Source organism: Sphaeramia orbicularis, chromosome 14, assembly GCF_902148855.1.
Source record: "Sphaeramia orbicularis chromosome 14, fSphaOr1.1, whole genome shotgun sequence".
Classification (NCBI taxonomy): Eukaryota; Metazoa; Chordata; class Actinopteri; order Kurtiformes; family Apogonidae; genus Sphaeramia; species Sphaeramia orbicularis.
Window position 1 is genome coordinate 12028202 of NC_043970.1, and position 22269 is coordinate 12050470.

The 22269-nt window shown below is 38.8% G+C and overlaps 1 protein-coding gene across 1 annotated transcript in view; it reads right to left on the reverse strand.

The window, feature by feature from the left end:
- Positions 1-22269, reverse strand: part of LOC115432894 (sodium- and chloride-dependent GABA transporter 2-like) — a 38048-nt gene that overhangs the window by 13714 nt on the left and 2065 nt on the right. The window contains exons 2-10 of the mRNA XM_030153974.1: positions 21072-21206; positions 20736-20876; positions 20078-20165; positions 19705-19837; positions 14774-14908; positions 14589-14692; positions 13950-14074; positions 2915-3027; positions 2696-2830 (exon numbers count right to left, since the gene is read on the reverse strand). Of these exons, the coding sequence (XP_030009834.1) occupies positions 2696-2830; positions 2915-3027; positions 13950-14074; positions 14589-14692; positions 14774-14908; positions 19705-19837; positions 20078-20165; positions 20736-20876; positions 21072-21206 (1109 nt within the window). The remainder of the gene's footprint in view (positions 1-2695; positions 2831-2914; positions 3028-13949; positions 14075-14588; positions 14693-14773; positions 14909-19704; positions 19838-20077; positions 20166-20735; positions 20877-21071; positions 21207-22269) is intronic.

The window sequence follows — 22269 nt, forward strand, 5'->3', positions numbered from 1 at the left end:
TTTTTATAAACGTCTACGTGATCAATAAATTAAATAAAGGAAAATATTTGCTTTTTACTGAAAAATGCACAAGATGAAATAATAAATAGTGATGAATCACAAAGGAAAGCGTAATGTATATGTACGTTATGTACGTACATATACGTAATGTAAAAATTAAGTTGGAAATCGACACTACAATAGTTCTAGGTCTTTAAGGGTTAATGTGTGCCATAGCCTGTTTTGTCTCCTATTTAACCTTCAGTGTTAAATACATGGCTGTAAAGGTTTAGTAGCACTGAGCTGATTCTATAACCCTTCTATATCCACTCTTTCAAGGAATGCTGAGCTGTGGGTGGATTAGGGTTAAGGTTACAGTAAATGCTAAAATGCATTTATTAGACTGTATCTGAAAGGGAATATGATCAAGTTTATGTGTTTAACAAGTGGCTAAAACACAACCTGAACTACATTAAATGAAGCATGGCTGTAATGTTAACCCTAACCCTGACCTTAAGCCTAAAGTGGGTCACTAGGGATGTCATGAATGCAATAAGGTTTACCCCAGGATTAATAGTGCACAATAAATAAATAAATAAATAAATAAATAAATAAATAAATAAAAGGATTAATAGTGTACAGTGGGGATCCTGGGTAAGTTTCATCAAACAGCTTACCAGTGGATGCTTAATGTTTACTAAAACCAACTGTTACGGCCCCTGGGGTCCTCTTGGAGGAGCTATGTATGTTTCCAGCTCTTGTCTTCCAACAGGCACCTGATGAGGAGATCAGGAACACCTGTGGTGCCCAGCGTTCCTGCCCTTAAATAGTCTGCCTGTAGTCTTCTCTTTAGCTCTCTTGCTCTCTGCTTGCTGCTCTCACAGGTCCTTGGTTTGTCAGCTCTTGGGTTGGTTATGTTGCTTTGATATTTTGTTCTGTTCTGCCCTTTTCAACACTCACATCAGCACACGTTCATCCATGCACACCTACACTACTGACATTACTGATGGCTCATTCACATCCTGTAAAATACTTTAGTTTGTTTTTTCCAAATTTAGTCTAATTTGGTTTAATTTGGCTTAATTTGGTTTACTTTGATTTAATAAAATATTGTTGTGTTAAACTTCATTTATGGTGTGTTCTTTTTTGTTGTGGCCTCTGAGCCAGGTCATAACACAACAGATATCCCACTATGTTGTGGTACTGACTACCCAGCAGCTGTAATGAAAGGAGGGAATTCAGTACTTTTGCAGGATTTGGGTGCAGTTCTAATACACAGCGTACCTGAACACTGGATTGTGATTGGTCAATTATAGGATTCTACTATTTTTTTTGTTCTGTATTACCACAGAACTTTAACTGTACATCTCACTGAAGAATAATTCTAGTGTTATGTTCAAAATCATGCATCAATTACTAGTATTGTATTCTGGCTTTCGCCTCACAGTAATCTCATGTACTTCTCTACTGATAAACTCGTCTCATTGTAAACACATGGACACCACAACTGATAAATTCATGGTCAGTTCTGCTCACAGGAGGAGATGTGGGTACAGGGAGCTGTGACCTTGCACTCCAGTGGATACATTAAGGCAACAGTCATAACACTTTGCGTAGCACATTCCAGTAGCAAGGCGTGAAATGACAGTTAGCAAGTCACATCAATAGGTCAGGTCCAATTAGAAGACGGAGTGGGATGACGTTGTGAAAACTCCAACCTATTGTTCAGGGTGGAGACACAGAGAAGATATTGCCAATTGGACTCGAGTTCCTGCGTGAGCTCTTGCTGAGAGAGACCAGCACTGATTGTTTTATAGTTTACGCGTGATCAGAATCATTTCTTAACTGAGACCGAGGCACATCCTGAACTCATCTTTGGAGGTTCCAATCAACAAACACGAAAGACCTTAACACCGTTGAATCCCAACAGAGCAACTTTTATGCCATTTTGGACTAAAAGCGATTCTCAAAAAGCACCACAGTGTTTTTGTATTTTTCCTCTAATCTCAATGTCTCTTTGTTGCTGCTGTCCAACAATTTACATCAAGTTACACCTCCATCATGTTCGACTAAAATCTGTTGAAAAAGCATTTTATTCTATATTCATCTATACTAATAGTCCTGACAAATTAAATCAAGTATTAAATCAATTCTTTTGGTCAGTAGCTGCGTCATAAGCAGAAAACTGTACAGGGTGATCAAGATCTAACGCATCACATCATGGTTTATTTTGCTATAATAAACTCACTGTACATCATTCGTCACATAAAATTTACATCTAACTCACTGTCTCACAGATGAGCCTACAGCGAAAAACAACTTAGCCTATATACAAAATGATCTACCGTGCAGTCACATTTGTCATCATGCGATCCCATGATTTCTATGTAGCCAAGAAGGTACCATTTGTTTTGGGGTCTATATCATTCTTGACAAATGAATCAACCATTGCATTGTTAACTGTGAATATAAGTTGCAGCCAGACTGCAGCCAACCCCTTCCACGGATCGCTGGAAGTACGACATGGGTCAGAAGTTCAAATGTGAACAGTGTAGCTTCATGTCTTACTAATGTTTGTAACAGCCAACTTGTGCAACATTAACTACTTAGACACTGTTCAACTTGAGCAGTGGTGTTGCAGTCTGAAAGTCAGGGTAAGTGCGTAAGGGCGTGCCCAGTTTTTTTTTTTTTTTACCAGTGTATGCATTGTACCAACCTCGGTAACCAGAGAAAGGCCCAGTAAACAGCAGACAGTGCAGATAACCAGCAGAAGCAGCTCACGTCGAAAACCTCTGCGTAGGTAAGGGAACAGATCAACCACTGACGTCATCAGGCACTCAAGACCCACGAACTGAAAGGAGGAAACGCAGACACTTAGACCCATCAGCCCTTCGTTCATGATTGGTTTAGTCATTGACAGAGGGTGTTCTGGTACCTGACTGTCCAAGCTGAGCAGAATGATCATGATGAAGAAACACACAGACCACACCTGAGGCATGGGCATCATGGCTACAGCACGTGGGAAAACAATGAATGCCAACCCTGGACCTGCACAAACACACAAAGAAGCTGTTTGTAAGATTCCATAATTATCTGATTCATTGCTAAAAGGTGACGGATCCTGTTGGAACATGATGAAGAACGTTGCAGTGAAGCTGTTTACAACCACACCAATACTCAGATCATTATCTGATTTCTGGAGCTATCAGATTATTTAAGTGATCATGCAAACAGTATAATCCAGTGTTTTTCAACCTTGGGGTCGGGACCCCATGCGGGGCCGCCTGGAATTCAAATGGGGTCACCTGAAATTTCTAGTAATTGATAAAAAATAGGACCAATGGCCCTGTAGCTTACTGGCCAAATGAAAAGCTTTGGGAAATGTATCCCACTGCCATTTATTATCACCCAGTTATGTGTATTTATTATATTACAGAAATAGCCCATGTTTTGGTCATATTCCAATCAGATCTGTAAAAAATTCAAATTCCAACTTGATATCATTGATACTGATTTATTGGATCAATCCACTTCCTATCTCGTATAATGGGAACATTTTTCAAAGTTGCACCAAATCCAGAATCAGATCTGGTTCAAAATAATGTCAATACCTTGTGTTGACATCATCATCATACAGAAGCTGTATACCAAGTTTGAAGTCAATCAGAACTGTAGTTTCGGAGAAGAAGACGATTGAAATTTCTTCCCCATAAGAGCCCATGTTAAATTTTCCGTAAGTTCCCGGATCCAGAAGAAGATCCTGATCAGCATGTGGACATTATGTTTTGGTCATCTCCCCATCAGGGCTGGACTGTAGAAATTTACACTGGATATCATTTATATTTACTGAGTTATTGCATCGATCCACTTCCTATGTCTTATAATGGGGAAATTTTTCAAAGTCGCACCGAATCCAGAATCAGATCCGGATCCAAATAATTTCACTAACTTTTGTTGACATCATCATAAAGAAGCTGTACACCAAGTTTGAAGTCAATCAGAATTGTAGTTTCAGAGAAGAAGACGATTGAAATTTTTGTAACGGACAACAGATGACAACGACGGATGCCGCATGACGACAATAGTTTATGGCCTGTCGGCCGGTAAGCTAAAAAGCAATTAATTTTAGCAAAAAAAAAAAAAAAAGTCTTCTTTTTGAATGTCTGGGGTCACCAGAAATTTGTGATGTTAAAATGGGGTCACGAGCCAAAAAAAGGTTACTTTTAGAACCACTGACATAATCTGATGTGTTTTATCAGATAACGGCAGTAATCTTATCAGATTGACACACCTGGATGTCTTCCTGCATGTGTTTTATGTCTGTGCATGTGTAAACAATTAAATTGTAGACAACGGAAGTTACGTAGTCAAACGTGTGTGGAAGACAATAAGAGGAAGTTTGAATCTACCAACACTATGCACTGAAAGGAAAACTTAGGAAAGTCTTTGCACTTACAATTGTAAGTAAATTCTACAAGGGCAATCATCAAGTAAACTTTACTTGAGGATATATGTTTATTTTACAACCAAACCTCAGGTAATTTACTGATGATTATTAATATGGTCGCTTAATTTTACTTTCTCCTTCTTCGTAAGTTTTACTTAGACTCTGACTGCTTCAAACTGACAAATGCTAATGCAACTAAAGTTAAAAGCTTTTCAAGGTCATTTTTAAATACGGTGACATTTTGGTTGAACAAAATTACAGGAGAGTGAACATTAGTCGCACTTTTCAGATCCCACTATACCACATGCTTATAATAAGACAGAAGTATTTACTTTTATTGAATCACGTGTGTGTACAACAGCATAGAGTCTATGACAGCAGCACAGACCGTTCAGTCATGGTGTCAAACTGAACTATTCCTTCCACCCAGTTAACTCAACTACTCTCCCCTCTAGGCAGAACATGAGTCACAGAACTACAGAACACATATCAGCAACTTGCTTTAACGAATATTTACGACTTGCGAGATAGCGCACCGTCACATGACTCAGTGACACTGTAAACTACATGAGTCACATGACTCTGCACAAACTGCCCCCATTACGATCAGTGTGGCTCACTTCAATACTTTTTCTAACTTTTATTAATGAATAATATATAAGTATATAAGTATATAAGTAACATTTACACAACATTTTACATATTTTTTTCTGCAGTTTAAATTGCCTATTAAAATTTACTTGGTATTTCTAGGCTCATGTGCAATGACTTTAACCTCTGAATATTATGTGAAAATACATAATACGACTTACTCTTCCCACACAGTTTATTTATTACATGAATGACATATTTAGTTGAATCATTCTAGTTCTCAATGATACTTACATTTTGAAAATAAAAATTGTGACAGTTAACCTAATAAATATTACTACACCAAAAATACATTTTTTTCAGTGTACGTACAAACTCCAAAAGAAATATAATAATGGCCTGGAGCGTCTAAACCAGGGTTTTTCAATTATCACATTTCTTAAGTGCATGTAAATGCATCAGATCTGATTATTACAATTATCTGATTACTCCCAGTTATTGGACTTTACAGTCATGTAAACAGACTCATTGATGGGTCGAGGTTCAACTATTTGTGTCAGACTCAATAAGACACTCAGTACAGAATCCCAAAGAATTTACAAAAGAACTGTGACCATCTATGCAACAATACACTCAGGGAAATGTCAGTGTGTAAAGGCCGCTGTAGGATGGCTATGACCTCGGACCCTCAGGCCTTATAGCAGAAAAAATATGTCATGTTACGGTGATAAATACAGACATATGGGCTCAGCAGGACTTTGGAAAACTATTCTCTTTTAACACCGTCTGCCACTGCATCCAGAAATGAAACCTGAAACTGCATTACACAAGTGTTAAGGCTTAGTATTTTTTGTTGATTCTGTCATGAGCTGTGCCATTTGTGATTATTGTATTTTTGTAGTTTTTTGTTCTCTTCCTTGTGTGGGTGTGGTTTGTTTTTCCCTCCAACAGATAGCAGCTGATTGAGGATGAGCTGCAGGAGTGGTATTGGTGTGTTGGCTCTTTCTGATTGGTGCTTCAGGAGATGAGCCGGGAAATTTAAAGGGCAGAGCTTCATTCCTCCCCGGACTCCTCTCATTTCATCTCCCCTTCTGTGTGCAGACCAGCCTTTTGTACATTTTTTGTTAGAACTTTTGTAAACCTTGTGATCAAGGAGGGAATCCTTTTCTTTAAATTTTTGTTTGGTAAGATTGTTGTATTTTGGTTTCCTTAATTTTGTGTTTGTAGAATATGATTCCCTTACCTGATTTAACTTTTCTTTTTTTGTAAATAAATAACTCATACTGCATTTCCACGGTTGCTGGTCATTTTTTTGATATTTTGCCCTGTTTGTTAAGGGACATGGAGGGAGAGGAGTCTCACTTATCATGTTGCGTCTCGGCAACCCCTAGACCGAGCGTAACATGAATTGGGGGCTCGTCCGTTTGTTTTTTCCATTTTTTGATTTTTGATGAGTAGTTTGCGGCGTCTTTTTTCTTGTTGGCAGTTTTGTCTTTTGTGTGTGGGGTAATATGGAGTTTTCATTGGATGATTTTGTGACCAATCCTACTTGGGATAAAATTGACACTTGCAGAAAAGCAGATCTTTTGATTGTGGCTAATTGTTACAATATTCAAGTCTCCTATCAGGCCCGAAAGGCGGAGCTACGGAAAGCGCTATGTGACAAGCTGGTGGAAAAAGGCGTGCTGACCTCCCCGGAGGAGGATTCCGCCAAGGAGGAGGAGGAAAAGGAGGAGGAGGCTGAAACGGTGGAGAAGGCTTCAGGGGTTGCTGCCTCTAGTGGAGAACCGGTAATGGTCTCTCCTGCAGGTATGTCAACGGAGAACCTCCGTTTAACCCTCCGAATTAAGGAGGTGGAGATGCGCCAAAAAGAACTAGAGCTGCAAGCAATGCACGTACGCGTGCGAGCCCTTGAGTTAGAGAAAATGTCTCCAACCACACCACCACCTCTCTCACCTCTCCCCAGCCCAGCATTTGACATAAGTAAGCACATAGCTTTAGTTCCACTCTTTCGTGAGTCTGAAGTCGATTCATATTTTAGTGCATTTGAACGCATCGCGGCCGCTCTTAATTGGCCGAAAGAATTTTGGTCTCTTCTGTTACATTGTAAGCTTATGGGTAAAGCACAGGAAGTGTGTTCTAGTCTGTCCGTAGAACAAAGTTTAGATTATGATGTGGTTAAAAGTACTGTGTTGCGAGCTTATGAATTAGTGCCTGAGGCATACAGACAAAAATTTCGGAACAGTGACAAAACTGCCAACCAGACTTATGTGGAATTTGCCCGAGAGAAAAGTTTACAATTTGATAAATGGTGTCAGGCGAGTAAGGCTGACACATATGAAAAACTTAGAGAACTTATTCTGCTTGAAGAATTTAAAAAGTGCTTACCGGAGCGAATTGTGGTTTATTTAAATGAACAAAAAGTTACAAGTTTGGATAATGCAGCAGTTCAAGCAGATGAATATAATTTAACTCACAAAGGGGCATTCGTTACGTCAGGGTCTCGCAGTACTAATTATGGATTAGACAAAAAAATCAGGTCTCCAAAACCGGTGCGTAAAAGTCCATCCGTTGCGTCCAGTGAAAGCCGCGAGTGTTTTTATTGTCGCGAGGCAGGGCATTTAATTGCTGTCTGTCCGGTCCTAAAACGAAAAATGCTAAATAAATCTTCTAAAACACCTGCGGGCGTCGGTCTCATTAAAGCCGCACCCCAATTGGAAAATCGCGCTGTGTCCGATTCTAAAACTGAGGTTGATCCTCATTATCAGCCTTTTATTTCCAAAGGGTTTGTCTCTCATTGGGAAGGATAATGATAAAGTACCAGTTACCATTCTCAGAGATACTGGTGCGGATCATTCCTTCATGCTTGATAATGTGTTACCACTTTCAGATGAATCATCATGTAAATCCGATCTCTTGGTTTGGGGAATTAAAATGAGCGTGGTAAAAGCCCCACTCCATAAGGTGCATCTTGAGTCCTCGTTTCTCAGTGGGCAGATACGTGTAGCTGTGCGTTCTCAATTGCCGGTTAAAGGTGTGTCCTTTATCCTCGGTAACGATTTGGCTGGCGGTCAGGTGTTTCCCGCGCCGGAGGTCGTTGATGAACCAATTTGTAGTTCATCCGATTCAGCCCCTTGTCCTTCGTTTTCTTCTGTGTTTCCTGCATGCGTAATTACGCGCGCTCAGAGCCGCAAAATGGGTGAAATTGTGGATCTTTCTGACACGTTCATGGCTTCTAATGATATGAATAAACTGTCTGATAATGTGACTGTGAAGGAAAAAGGTGAAAAAAATGTGACTTTGTTACCTGTTGAATCTGAGATTGATTTCAAAGTGGACAGAGAAATGTTAATTAAGGCTCAACAGAGTGACGTAACCCTAGCGCAGTGTCGGTCTTCTGCTGTTTCTGGTGATAAACAGTATGACTCTGTGTGTTTTTTCTTTGAAAATGGTGTTCTGATGAGGAAATGGGCTCCTGATTCCACTGAGTGGAACGTTGTGACTCAAGTAGTAGTGCCAGTAGAGTACAGACCACAGGTTTTGAAATTGGCGCATGATTCTGTTACTGGTGGTCATCTGGGTGTTAAAAAAACGTATTATAAAATCTTGCGTAACTTCTTTTGGCCTGGTCTAAAATCCGATGTAGTGAAACATTGTAGGTCCTGTCACGTATGTCAATTAGTGGGAAAGCCAAACCAGCCGATACCTTCAGCTCCTCTGCAGCCAATACCTGTTGTGGCGGAGCCATTTGAGCGCATCCTGTTGGATTGCGTTGGCCCTCTGCCAAAATCCAAATCTGGACAGCAGTACCTTCTGACTATAATGTGTGCAGCCACTCGTTATCCAGAAGCTATTCCCCTTCGCACTCTAAAAACAAAAACAGTGGTGAAAGCCCTAATTAAGTTTTTTTCAACTTTTGGCCTACCTAAAATTGTTCAAACTGATCAAGGCACAAATTTTATGTCAAAGATTTTTTCTCAAGTCTTGGCCAAACTAAAAATTACACATGTAACATCTAGCCCTTACCATCCTGAGTCCCAAGGTGCACTCGAACGGTTCCATCAGACTTTAAAATCAATGCTGCGTAAATTTTGCCTTGAATCTGGTAGAGAGTGGGATGAAGGACTACCACTCCTTCTTCTTGCTGTTAGGAATCCCCTCAAGAATCCCTTAGATTTAGTCCTGCTGATCTGGTCTTTGGTCACACCGTGCGCGGTCCTCTTCGGCTGCTCCGTGACGCATGGTTATCTTCAGAACCGCACGCTGAGCGTAATGTGCTGGATTATGTCAGCGGTTTTCGTGAGCGACTTCGTTATGTACAGGACCTGGCAAAACAAAATCTTGCTCAGGCCCAAGCTAAAATGAAACACAACTTTGATAAAAAGACAGTACAGCGCAGTTTTCAGCCAGGTGATGAAGTATTGGTGTTGCTTCCTATCCCTGGGTCTAGTCTGCAAGCTCAATTTTCAGGTCCTTATGTTGTAGAGCGTAAAATTAGTGAAACGGATTATGTGGTGCGCACTCCCGATAGAAGAAGAAAAACCCGTGTTTGTCACATAAATATGATAAAGCGTTACTTCTCCAGAAAAGATGCGGTCCCACCGCCACCCCAAGGTGCATCAATCATGACTGTCACCTGCGTTAACCCTTACCAGCTGTCTGATGACGGGCTGAGAGCTAATAGTTCTTTACCGGGTATTAGGTTACAGAATTCTGAAATCTTAAATGATTTAAACTCATTTCTGTCCTATCTATCTGAACCCACCCGTAACGACATCATCTGTTTAATCAATGAAAATTTAGAGCTCTTTTCCGATCATCCAAAACAAACTTCAGTGCTCTGTCATGATATCGATGTTGAAGGCCACTGTCCAATAAAACAACATGCCTACAGGGTAAACCCAACGAAAAGAAAACTTATGCAGCAAGAGACAAATTATTTACTGGAGCATGGGTTAGCTGTTCCAAGTAATAGTCCATGGAGCTCCCCGTGCGTCTTAGTTCCAAAACCGGACACCACCGCTCGATTCTGCAACGATTATAGGAAAGTAAATTCGGTTACAAAACCAGATTCTTATCCACTTCCAAGAATGGAAGATTGTATTGATAGAGTTGGAGCTGCTAAATTTGTGACAAAATTAGATCTTTTAAAGGGTTATTGGCAAGTGCCACTAACACCACGTGCGTCAGAGATATCCGCCTTCGTTACACCAGACCAATTTTTGCAGTATACTGTGATGCCATTTGGACTTAGGAATGCACCCGCAACTTTCCAACGCCTAATGAAAAAGGTGCTGAATGGAGTGGAAGGTTGCGAGGCGTATTTAGATGATGTGGTGGTTTATTCAAAAACCTGGGCTGAACATTTGAACACCTTGTCAGTTGTTTTAAGGCGTTTCCGTGATGCCAATTTGACGTTAACTCTCGCCAAATGCGAGTTCGGTAAAGCTACTGTTACCTACCTAGGCAAGGAGGTGGGTCAGGGACAGGTGCGTCCTGTCGCAGCTAAAGTTCAGGCCGTGGTAGATTTTCCAGCTCCTCAGTCAAGGCGCGCGCTGCGTCGCTTCCTCGGAATGTGTGGCTATTACAGAGGATTCTGCCGAAATTTTTCCGATGTCGTGGCTCCTCTTACTAGTCTTGTTAGCCCTCTCAAAAAATTCATGTGGTCTCCGGCCTGTCAGGCTGCGTTTGATGCAGCGAAGGCATTATTAAGTAGTGCGCCCGTACTGGCGGCTCCAAACTATGAGCGCCCTTTTAAATTAGAGGTGGACGCCAGTGCGCACGGGGCAGGTGCTGTCCTATTTCAAGAGGATCACCGCGATGTAGAACATCCCATCTCTTATTTCTCAAAGAAATTTAATAAACATCAATTAAATTACAGCACAATCGAAAAAGAAGCCCTGGCACTACTTCTTGCCTTACAACAATTCGAAGTGTATATTGGTTCTAGTTCTCAACCTGTTCAGGTATTTACAGACCACAATCCCTTAGTATTCCTGTCACGCATGCGCAATGCAAACCAGAGACTGATGCGCTGGTCTTTACTTCTTCAAGATTTCAGTTTACAAATCTGTCATAAGAAAGGAGCTGATAATGTTATGGCAGATGCTTTGTCCAGATCGATGTTGACTTAGACTGTTAAACCAACCATCCCATACAGAATCGGAATTTAACACAATAGGGGAGTGTTAAATTCTTGGGGTGGGAGGTGTTAAGGCTTAGTATTTTTTGTTGATTCTGTCATGAGCTGTGCCATTTGTGATTATTGTATTTTTGTAGTTTTTTGTTCTCTTCCTTGTGTGGGTGTGTTTTGTTTTTCCCTCCAACAGATAGCAGCTGATTGAGGATGAGCTGCAGGAGTGGTATTGGTGTGTTGGCTCTCTCTGATTGGTGCTTCAGGAGATGAGCCGGGAAATTTAAAGGGCAGAGCTTCATTCCTCCCCGGACTCCTCTCATTTCATCTCCACTTCTGTGTGCAGACCAGCCTTTTGTACATTTTTGTTAGAACTTTTGTAAACCTTGTGATCAAGGAGGGAATCCTTTTCTTTAAATTTTTGTTTGGTAAGATTGTTGTATTTTGGTTTCCTTAATTTTGTGTTTGTAGAATATGATTCCCTTACCTGATTTAACTTTTCTTTTTTTGTAAATAAATAACTCATACTGCATTTCCACGGTTGCTGGTCATTTTTTTGATATTTTGCCCTGTTTGTTAAGGGACATGGAGGGAGAGGAGTCTCACTTATCATGTTGCGTCTCGGCAACCCCTAGACCGAGCGTAACACAAGGAAGATCAAAAAGTTTGCAGAAAAAGGACAGTTGGAAAAAATGGTTTAAGGGTGTTTTCACACCAGAGGGTGACTGTCCACATCTGTCTCCTATGGATGTTCTATGGACATCATGAGGAGGTCTATCAAAAACAGAGTCTGTTGAGTGGCTAAAGACTTGTAAAAATGGTCTAAATTTTTTTTTATGTTTATAGTCCATGCCCTGTCCACACTAATGCAGATATTTTTATCCAATACCAAATTTCAAACAGGTACCACTGCTCGGACACACTGTTGTTTCTGGTAAACTTTACCCTGTGGACACGGCACAGAAGACTGGTCGTAGCAGACACAGAGGCTTTAGTCTGTCATTAAGCTGAGTTAATATATAAACTTAACCCATAAAAACCCAAACAGCCACCAGTGACCAAAACCATCTACTGATCTAAAATATTTAATAACTGTTGTTCAATTAATCCTATCAATCCATGTAAATAATTGGTGTAACTTACAGTTTGTCATCTTTTCATGGTCATCAGACGGACGTTCAGAGGCTCCGTAGTGAACGTGGAAACACCATTGATTCACCAGTCAAACCCATGGAGTTGGATCAATGACAGTGGGTGGACACACTTGTTTTACTTTCAGTTACTGATTTCTTTGCTGAAAAAGACACTTTTTCTTCAGTTTTCTCTGTTTTTGATACAATAACCTTCAACTTTAATCTGAGTTTTTAGAAACATCTACATGATCAGTGACCTAAATATAGGGCAATACCTGATTTTCACAGAAAAAAAATGCTAGATACAGAGGAGAATATTATAATAAATGGTGATAAATCACTTAAAAAAGGTTATACATAGAGAAAATTTCATTTGGGAACTGCCATAAAAGTAACACTTAGCCTTTATGAGTTAAGTAAACTTAAGTTTAGATTGGTTTGGGTTGTTGAAATGTATTCTTTATAAACTACTGCATTGACCCACAGGAATCTATGGGTTCTTATGCTGTTGTGTATTCGTGCATGCTGTACTGCATTTGTCCAGCAGTCACCACCAAAGCGTTCTGGGCATAGCAACATGACTGTAAGGCTATTGTATTAAAAAATTACTAATATCTCCCAAAACATTGGTGCTATCAACCTACCGTTTTTGCTAGTCTGTTCCTTGACCAAAAAATACATAAGTTATCCAAACTGCAGCAGTCGGCTCTTTCCGGATTTTGTGTGAATCCCCAGACACACACGCACACACGCACACAGAGGCCACTTGGCTTTTATAATATAGATTACAGATTTTACCACAGGACTTATATGTATTAATGTCCCAAATGTGTCCATATTGACATGAGTTCCTGCAGATCATTCACTGACTTATATGATCTATATATGATGTTTCAGATGGAAATTCTCATAAAACAACAGTAGAAGTGCATAAATTGGGGTGTGGGAATGTTTTCCAACCTGTTCATTTTCCCTGTCCACATGCAGTCTTCACTCTGAAAGTCTTGTTGAAAAATTGCAGCTTTTGCAAATTAAAACACAGTTATATGTGGACAAGTGGCCGCAACACAAAAAAACAAAAAACAAAATCTATTTAGTTTAGACAGGGCATTAATAAAGAAAAAAAATGGAGAGCTTTTTAAAATCCTCCTAAACAATAAAACATCTCAGATTGGATCTTTTTGAGGAAGATACGCAACTCTCCACTGTAATGGACACTACAGTTTAAGACACACTTTAATGCTCATGTTCACAAAGACCAAATATGACTGATTAATGAGAATAGTAATAATATTGTGATATGAGGTTTTTAATATGTGTAGTGGCCACCATGCATGAACAGGTTACTCCATTTGGTCTGAAGTTCTACATTCCTGTTGCTCACTGGTTACAATGACGATGCCCTGCAGTGACAGATGTTCTTCAAATTAAACCTACACTCTCGGTAGTAATCAAAAGTTGTGTGAGAAAGCCTCTTAATATTCACATAAAAAGAAGATGAAAAATCCCTTTAGGGAATTAAAATGATCACATGACTTGGCCTGGTTCCAATAGGTGTGAAGTGGTTGTGTCAGTGGAAAGTGCTGAGTAAATCCCTTTAGAAATGTATTAAAACAGTTTGTCAGTCCTGTTCTCTCTAACTCAACTAAACCGAGTTAGTACTTGCCTGATTCTGCTACTTCAGAAATATCCACTCCTTGTTCGTAGGTCATGAAACCCAACACAGAGAAAATGGCAAAACCTGCTACTATACTGGTGGCACTGTTGAGCAGACATAAGTAGAAACAGTCCCTGAAAGAAAAAAGGAGAGAATTCAGAGTGACTTTATTTTATGGTATTTTCCATTATTGTCTACCGTCAATAACAAAAAAAAAAAGTTGCATATTGGAAATGCATGTATAATCTTTTTGGAAACATCTGACTAATTAATGCCAAACACCATCTTTTTTAAGGCAATTCTGCAAACATTTCCAACAAAACTCAATGACAGAAAGATACAACTAATGGGAAGTAACGCAGACAAAAAGGTTGGAAGGGAAGAGACATTTTACTGATCAAAAGTTAACTTTATGAATTTTAGAGTGATTTAGGAACATATCATAACAGAAATTCAATGTAGTATTTATAATTATGTTTTCAATTGTATATATAGCCTGTAATAACACAAATATGAGAGTTATTTTGAATCTACATCTACAGAGCAAGAGGGCTGTTCATAATGGAATCCACCATATTTGCAGAGGCTCAGAACACACTACCTCTCCCTTTTTATGTGGCATGTATAGACGTGGAATCTAGAACCTACTTGTAGCAGTCGTTGTTGTACGTATTGTAACTCCCCAGGGATGTTAGGAACCCCAGGCCGACAGCATATGAGAAGAAGATCTGAGTACCAGCATCCATCCACACCTAAAACAGTCAAACACACAGATACATGTATATGACGTCTCAAAGGAAGCACTAATCCAAGCGCTGGATGTGCATTCTGACCTGAGGGTCCGAGAGCCGAGAAATATCAGGGTAGAGGTAGTAAAGAATCCCATCTACTGCTCCTGGTAGGGTAACGCCTCGTATGAGCAAGACAAACAGCATGATGAAGGGAAATGTGGCGGTGAAGTAGGCCGCCTGCAGAGAAAAAAACACAGAAAAAAATCACCTCTGCTCTAATTACCCCACCCCCGAAGGGGGGGCAAAGGATATTAGACAGACAGACAGACAGATAGACAGATAGACAGATAGATAGATAGATAGATAGATAGATAGATAGATAGATAGATAGATAGATAGATAGATAGATAGATAGATAGATAGATAGATAGATAGATAGATAGATTCCAGAGCAGAGATGTGTAACATACAGCACTATTGCCAGTGACCCAGAATAGATCTCACTACATTTTGGGAACAGTAGGTCAAAGTTCAAATTTTGTATGAATTTTAAAATCTTTTTTTTTTCTTTTCCATTTACTTATAATGGGCTAAATTTCAAATGTTTGTAGCAGCAAAACTGTCAGTTAAATTCATACCAAATTTGGTTTATAGATTGCCAGTGACCCAAAATAGATGTCACTACATTTTGGGAAAAATAGGTCAAAGTTAAAATTTTGTATATCTTTTTTTTCTCATTTGCTTATAATGGGTGAAATTTCACATGTCTGTAGCAGCAAAAGTATTAGTTGAATTCATACCAAATTGGGTTTAGAGATTGCCAGTGACCCAAAATAGATGTGATTACATTTTGGGAAAAGTAGGTCAAAGTCCAAATTTTTAATGAATTTTTAAAATCTACTAAATAAGCTACAATACGTACAGAGGGCAGGGTTTGTTGTGCCTGGCACCACTTGTTTTACTGTGTGTGAAGTGCCACTTTTAACTTGTACCAGTCACAGTGTTAAAACATCTGCAAAATCTTACATTTAAAGTCTTCAAAAACTGTCTCATTTGTGAAAACATTTCATGCATATTTGGGGAAACGTATTCACTGTACAAATTATATCATTGACAACCAGGTCCAACAACTGAAAAAGAAGAAAAATATGCACATTTCCCTAACAGATGGGATTTTCTACATGATTGTCAATGCCTCCCTTTTCCCCTAATGTAATACAAAACGTCAGTGAGCACTGCCAAAATCGAAGACAACTGTAGGGAATCAAGAACACAAAAATCTGTCTGAAACACAGTTAACCTTTGCAGCAGTGTGAGCTACTATGTGACTTTAAGGTCTAGGCTAAACACTGGTTAAACTTTAAACTTTACAGTAAATTAAGCTGAATGTCCTCAGTTTGAGAGGAGGTTCTACTTATGGACATTATGATACAATAAATACTTTATCCCATAAAGACCCGGTGCTGCTTTTGTGGCAGTTCCCAAATGAATTTTTCTGTAGATTTAACCTTTCTTAAGTGATTTATCACAATTCATTTTAATATTATCCTCTTTATTTAGCATTTTCTCAGTGAAAATCAGTCATTTTCCAATATTTAATTCACTGATCATGTAGATCTTCATAAAAGCTCAGGTTAAAGTTACACAGAGAAAACTGAAGAAAAATGTGACTTTTTCAGCAAAGATATCAATAACTGAATGTAAAACAAGTGCCTCCATCCACTGTCATTGAGCCAACTCCATGGGTTTTACTGGTGAATCAATGTTGTAGAAGATGACGGTGTTTCTATGTTCACTACGAAGCCTCTGAACGTCCAGATGTGTCATATCTGATGACAAACTGTATTTAACACCAATTATTTCAATGCATTAATAGGTTTAGTGGTTCAGAAGTCATTAAACATTTTAGACCAGTAGATGATTTTGGTTGCCAGAGGCTGTTTGGGTCTTTAAGTGTTAAGCAAGGTCAAAATCAGATGTAATTGACTGCAAAATAATCTGGCATTCTCAGCCAGACGTTTTCATTTTTTCGACCTTTGACCAATTTTAAAGCTGATTTTCTACAGTGTGACTGCTTAAAGATCTAATTCCTGCACAAGCATTCATCAAGCATGTTAGTAAACACTGGAGATCAGCTGAAGTGAGCGACAGTACATATATTTGGTGTGATGATGCTTCTATAGTGATCCATTGGCACTGATCTGTTATGAAGACCGCTGATGTTGCCCACAGTAACAGGGTTTGATACAGATATAATAATGGATGACTCATGGGGATTTAATAAGAACACAAATTTATGGTCAGGTCACTTAAACTTCTTGATTCTTTTCACACTTTCGCGATTGTCAGTTAAAGAATGTCAAATCTACTGCTACTTTACACAATAATTTATATGGTGTATTTTCAAATTACACAGCTCTAGCACCATGAGGACCAAAACCTAATTCATCTAAGTCACAGATGTCCAACATGCAGCCTGTGGGCCAAAACCGGCCCACCAAAAGTTCCAATCTGGCCTGTGGGATGAATTTGCGTGTAACATGATCCCTCTTGGTTTAATGTGAAAAAAATAATATTACATATAAATAATGACAACTTCAAATTTTTTTCTTTGTTTCAGTGCAAAAAATAACATTAAATTATGAAACTATTTACATTTACAAACTATCCTTTAGCAATGAAATGTGAATAACCTGAACAACTGTTACTAAATGTTTTGTGCCTTTGTAGATCCAATCCCTGATGCACATGCATAAATAATAAGTTTAGGCATAATATTGTTAAAGTTTCATTTATTTTTCTTTTAAAAATTCAGTTTTTCCAGGTTATTCATGTCTTTTTTGTTCAGATAGTTAGTCAATGTAAATATTTTCATAATTTTTTTTTGGAGTTCTTTACAGGCTACTATGCTTCTATTTCACTGGTCCAGCACAGTTGGGAACAAACTAGGCTGAAAGTTGCCCCTGAACTAAAATGCATTTATATATACAGTATATATAGGTTATTATGCTATTATTTCACTCACAAATTCATCCCAGGGTCCAGGGTGGAACCTTTGGTGGGCTGGTTTTTGCCCGCGGGCCATGTTTGACACCTGTGACTTATCCTGGAACATGCTGTCCAAACTCAGGATGGTCAAGTACATGGGGGCTTCATATGGATTATCACGAGGCCACACTCTTTCTTTGATGTTTCACTGATAGAATCACAGAGGGTTCAGCAAAAAAAATCTAAGCATCCTGGGATTAAACCCTATAGATGCTATTCATTCACTCACATGATGGTCCAGTGGGCTTATGCAGGCTTATAACAGTCACCTGTTCAGTTATCAGATGCCAGATAATTATCAGATGATAAAAAAACCATCCTAACTGTCAGTTCATGTAAGTGTGAGATTGTTTCCTTAATCTCTATTATATTATATACTTCACTGTCTTATTTTAATGAACTAGGACCCATTGGATACCTATATTATAAAAGCCAAGTGGCCTCTGGATGCGTGTGTGTGTGTATGTGTGTCCCAGGATTCACACAAAAACTGGAAAGAGCTGACTGCTGCAGTTTGGCATACTTATATATGTTTGATCAAGGAACAGACTAGTGAAAACCGCAAGTTGATAAGACCAATTATTTTGGGAGATATTAGGAATTTTGGAATACAACAGCCTTACAATCACATTGCTATGGCCAGAATGCTTTGGCAGTGACTGCTGGACAAATGCGGTACAGCATGCACAAATACACAACAGCATAAAAACTACCACATCTAGAACCCGTGGATCACCACGGGTCAACACGCTAGTTTATATTATATGTCTGTAAGTAGCATATTGTCCCGTGGGGAACCTCAGGTTCTAGATCCTCTGATCCAGTTCATTCCTTTACTTTCTTGGTAAATTCCACTGGCATTTACAGTTGAATAACCTCTCATCTGGCGTGTCTGTTTCTGCACATGGAATTTGACACCATGGCAACGAGGCCCTATTGTTTATCTGTTGTTATTTAACCTACTTCAATGATGGTTCTATGATTCTGGGCATAGCAACGTGATTGTAAGACTATTGTGTTCCAAAATTACTAATATCTCCCAAAATATTGGTACTATCAACTTGCTTTTTTTCACTAGACTCTTCCTTAACTAAAAATACATAAGTATCCCAAACTGCAGCTGTCAGCTCTGTACGGATTTTGTGTGATGCCTGAGACACACACACAAACAGAATCCATTTCCCTTTTATAATATACATAACTATGTTTTTAAGCATTTGTGCTGATCTTAAAGGAAAGTTTGAGTACATATTGAACATAGTTGAAAGGTTTTCACATTATTAATGTGTAGTGCTATGTAATATGACAAAATATACACTGTGTTACAGTGGAAGAATGGGTATTATTCCATTTTCTTTTTTTTATTGTCTAAAAATTGACAGTATGGCATTTAGGTCATTTAGGGAATTTTTGTTTTTGCATATGGCACAGACGCAGATAGGAAATATTGTATCTAATATTTCATGACAGAACATAACAGAATGGGGTAATTTAGTGCAGAGTAGTTTGTATGAAACCTCCAATTTAAATGAATAATTAGTCAGATGTGATCATGTGGTGTATGGATGTTGTAACTTTTTAATATCCACTCTTATCATGGAACTCTAACCTTCAACTAGGGTTAGAGTGTGCCATATAACAGAGGAAGTGCAAGGCAAAAACACATAGATTAGACTAGAAAGGAATAGTTTAAACTATAAAACACAGCCCAAATTCCACAAGTGTAAACATGCTCCAAATGTGGGACTTACCCTCTGAAATGCACCGCTGGTGTCCTGGAGGATGTTAAAAATTAATTTTTTTGCTGAACATTTACTAGTGCCTCCCTTGAACGTCATTATTAATACTACACTTCCCATTTTCCTTCACTTTATGCACATTTGCCCAGTGTTTGTCTGTATTTGCACTGGGCAATATTTAAAAAAACAAACAAACAAAAAAAACAAATCAGTGAAATAGTAGTGAATATTGCACAGTGGGCTGACCTTCCCTGTGGACCTGATGCCCTTCCAGACGCAAAAGTAGCAGATGACCCAGGTCAGGATGAGGCACAAAACCAGCTCCCACCTCAAACTGCCAACGTCCTCGATGCCCCCAGAGATTTTCAAAACCCTGCGTCTGTGTTGAGAGGAGAAGGAGGAGGAGGAGGAGGAGGAGAAGGGGTTGGATGATGGGGGAGGGAAACAAAACATATGAATGACCAGTGAAGGGACAAAAGAAACAGTGATGGATCGGTGTGTGTCGGGATAAAAGGATAGACAAGAACTAACAATGGGAAAGGAGTAGAAAGAGTTTGATGAAAAGTAGGGGGAAGGGGAGAAAGACAGAGGATTAGATGGATAGAAACTTTGTGCTTACTGCCAGAACTCCACAACAGGAAGAGAGGTGTTGATCCTGGATGTTATGTTGAGGCTCATGTTTGATTGGCTCCTGTCCATGCACGACGCTGATGTGAGAAAACACAGTGTATGCAGAAAATCTGAATCTCAAAGGAATGCACTGCTTATACAGTGATGGGAAAAAAAGTTTTTGGACACCCCATGCATTTGTGATATATTGCATTACAAATAACTCTTAAGTCACTGAACTCTTATTGTTCCACTCTGTAAACCCACATGCTTCCTTCTGTACATGCTCTGTTCCATCAAGGTCAAAACTGGATGTTTCAGCAAAATAATGAAACACAACCAGGGCAAGACATGTGAAAACTGTCAAGAATGTACTTTTTGTTATTTTCTTTTGTTAACAATAAACAAAAAAATAATAATTTGCATTTGTTTGTATCTGTCTGATGCAGCCACATCTTTTGAAATGCTTTTAATATTTCAGATTGTGTAAAATTTGAAACATGTTCCAAAACTTTTTCCAGTGACAGATACAAAAAAAAAAAAAAAAAAAAAAAAAAAAGAATATCAACTTTTAGCTTCTATGTTGCACAATTCCTCAGCCTTGCCATAACTTAATTAAATTCTCACACAGCACAACACGTTTCCCAAGACCTCCTAAAACAGGCTACCTGTGTTCCAGTAGTGTCCACATGCAGCCCAAGGGAGCTCCGCACTAAAGGATGAAAACAGATAGAAAAACGCCCATGCCATGATGATGACGTACGACGTGGCACTGAACGCGATTATTAAGTGACTGGCATATCCCATGCCTGCAAAAAAGAAGAAAATAGGCGAATTGAGCACTGTTCAGTTTATTGAAATTCTGCTGTTGCATTATGTGCTGCAAAACCATCCAACTGACAAGTCATTACGCACACTGCTTATACAGGAAGTTTACCCACTGGGTTGACAAACACGTGGACACACATTCATATATGCAGATTTTAAACAGTTATTTGATTTACCTTGAAAAAGTGGACAAATCTTTCTCCAGCATGTGATCCCCCCCTGGTTGGTATACTGTCCCAGTGCAGTCTCAAGGAAGAACAGAGGGATTCCACAGGTGAACATGAACAGAATGTATGGGATGAAGAACACACCTGCCAAAAAGGGATGATGTTATTTCTAAAATTCCCAAACAAAAAAAGGTGATTTGCTTGGAATAAATTTTCTTCAACCAAATACTAAAAACCAAACCCATAGTTGTCTATGTCCAAAACTCCAAAAGTATGGAACCAATTTGTGACCATAAGGTTTGTATATGAAAAAATAAAATTTGAAACTGAAAATTTAAGTTTTGAACTTGAATTTTGAAAAATACAACAATGTATTCAAATTAAAAATAAGTGCATGAAAAGTGTTTTCAGGTTAAATGTAATTTTTATTCACTTCGGTAATTCTTTTGAATAAATCATTTATTTTCATTTTTCACTTTCATATATATTTTAATATTTGAGGTTTGATTTTTTTTCAGTTGCATGTTTTATCTTTTCAGATTCAGATCTAATTTTTTACAGTTTCATATCTTTTTTCACTTTCAGATCTTTTTTTTTTTTGCTTTAAAATCTTTTTATTCAGTTTCAGATCTCTTTTTTTTGCTTTCAGATCTCTTTTTTTCACTTGTTCAACTTTTGGCCCTGATGTGGTGTGGAGGGCCTGGCCTCAATTGAGAGGGGCATGGAATCATGAGTGGCAGCATGACAAAAAACTAAGGGGCCCTCCCCGCTCATGTTGCCTTCAGAGAACGTAGGACCTAAAACAATTCTGACTCAACACTTTATATACACTATATTCACATCACTGGTAGTGAAAAAACTCATGCCAGTGACAGACCTATATTTAAAAAGCTGTTTTAGACAGTACTGAGCACCATTTGCGGTATAACAGTAATAAATTACGCCAGATTGTGCAGATAAACAGCCACACATTAAAAACATGATATTTGCGATTTCCACAGAGCACAGTGAAGGCTAGTCACTTTGTGGTTAACTTCCTGCTCCAGTCACAACAACAGGGAAATGAACAGATAGTAAAACTCAGCGCTTCGACTGTCAGAAAAAGGAGTAAATCTAATATGAGGGATACTTTTAAGTTCCAGAGAACGGTGGGTGGCGCCAATAAACACTGCTGTGACACTGCACTGGATCGAGTGACTAGCCTTCA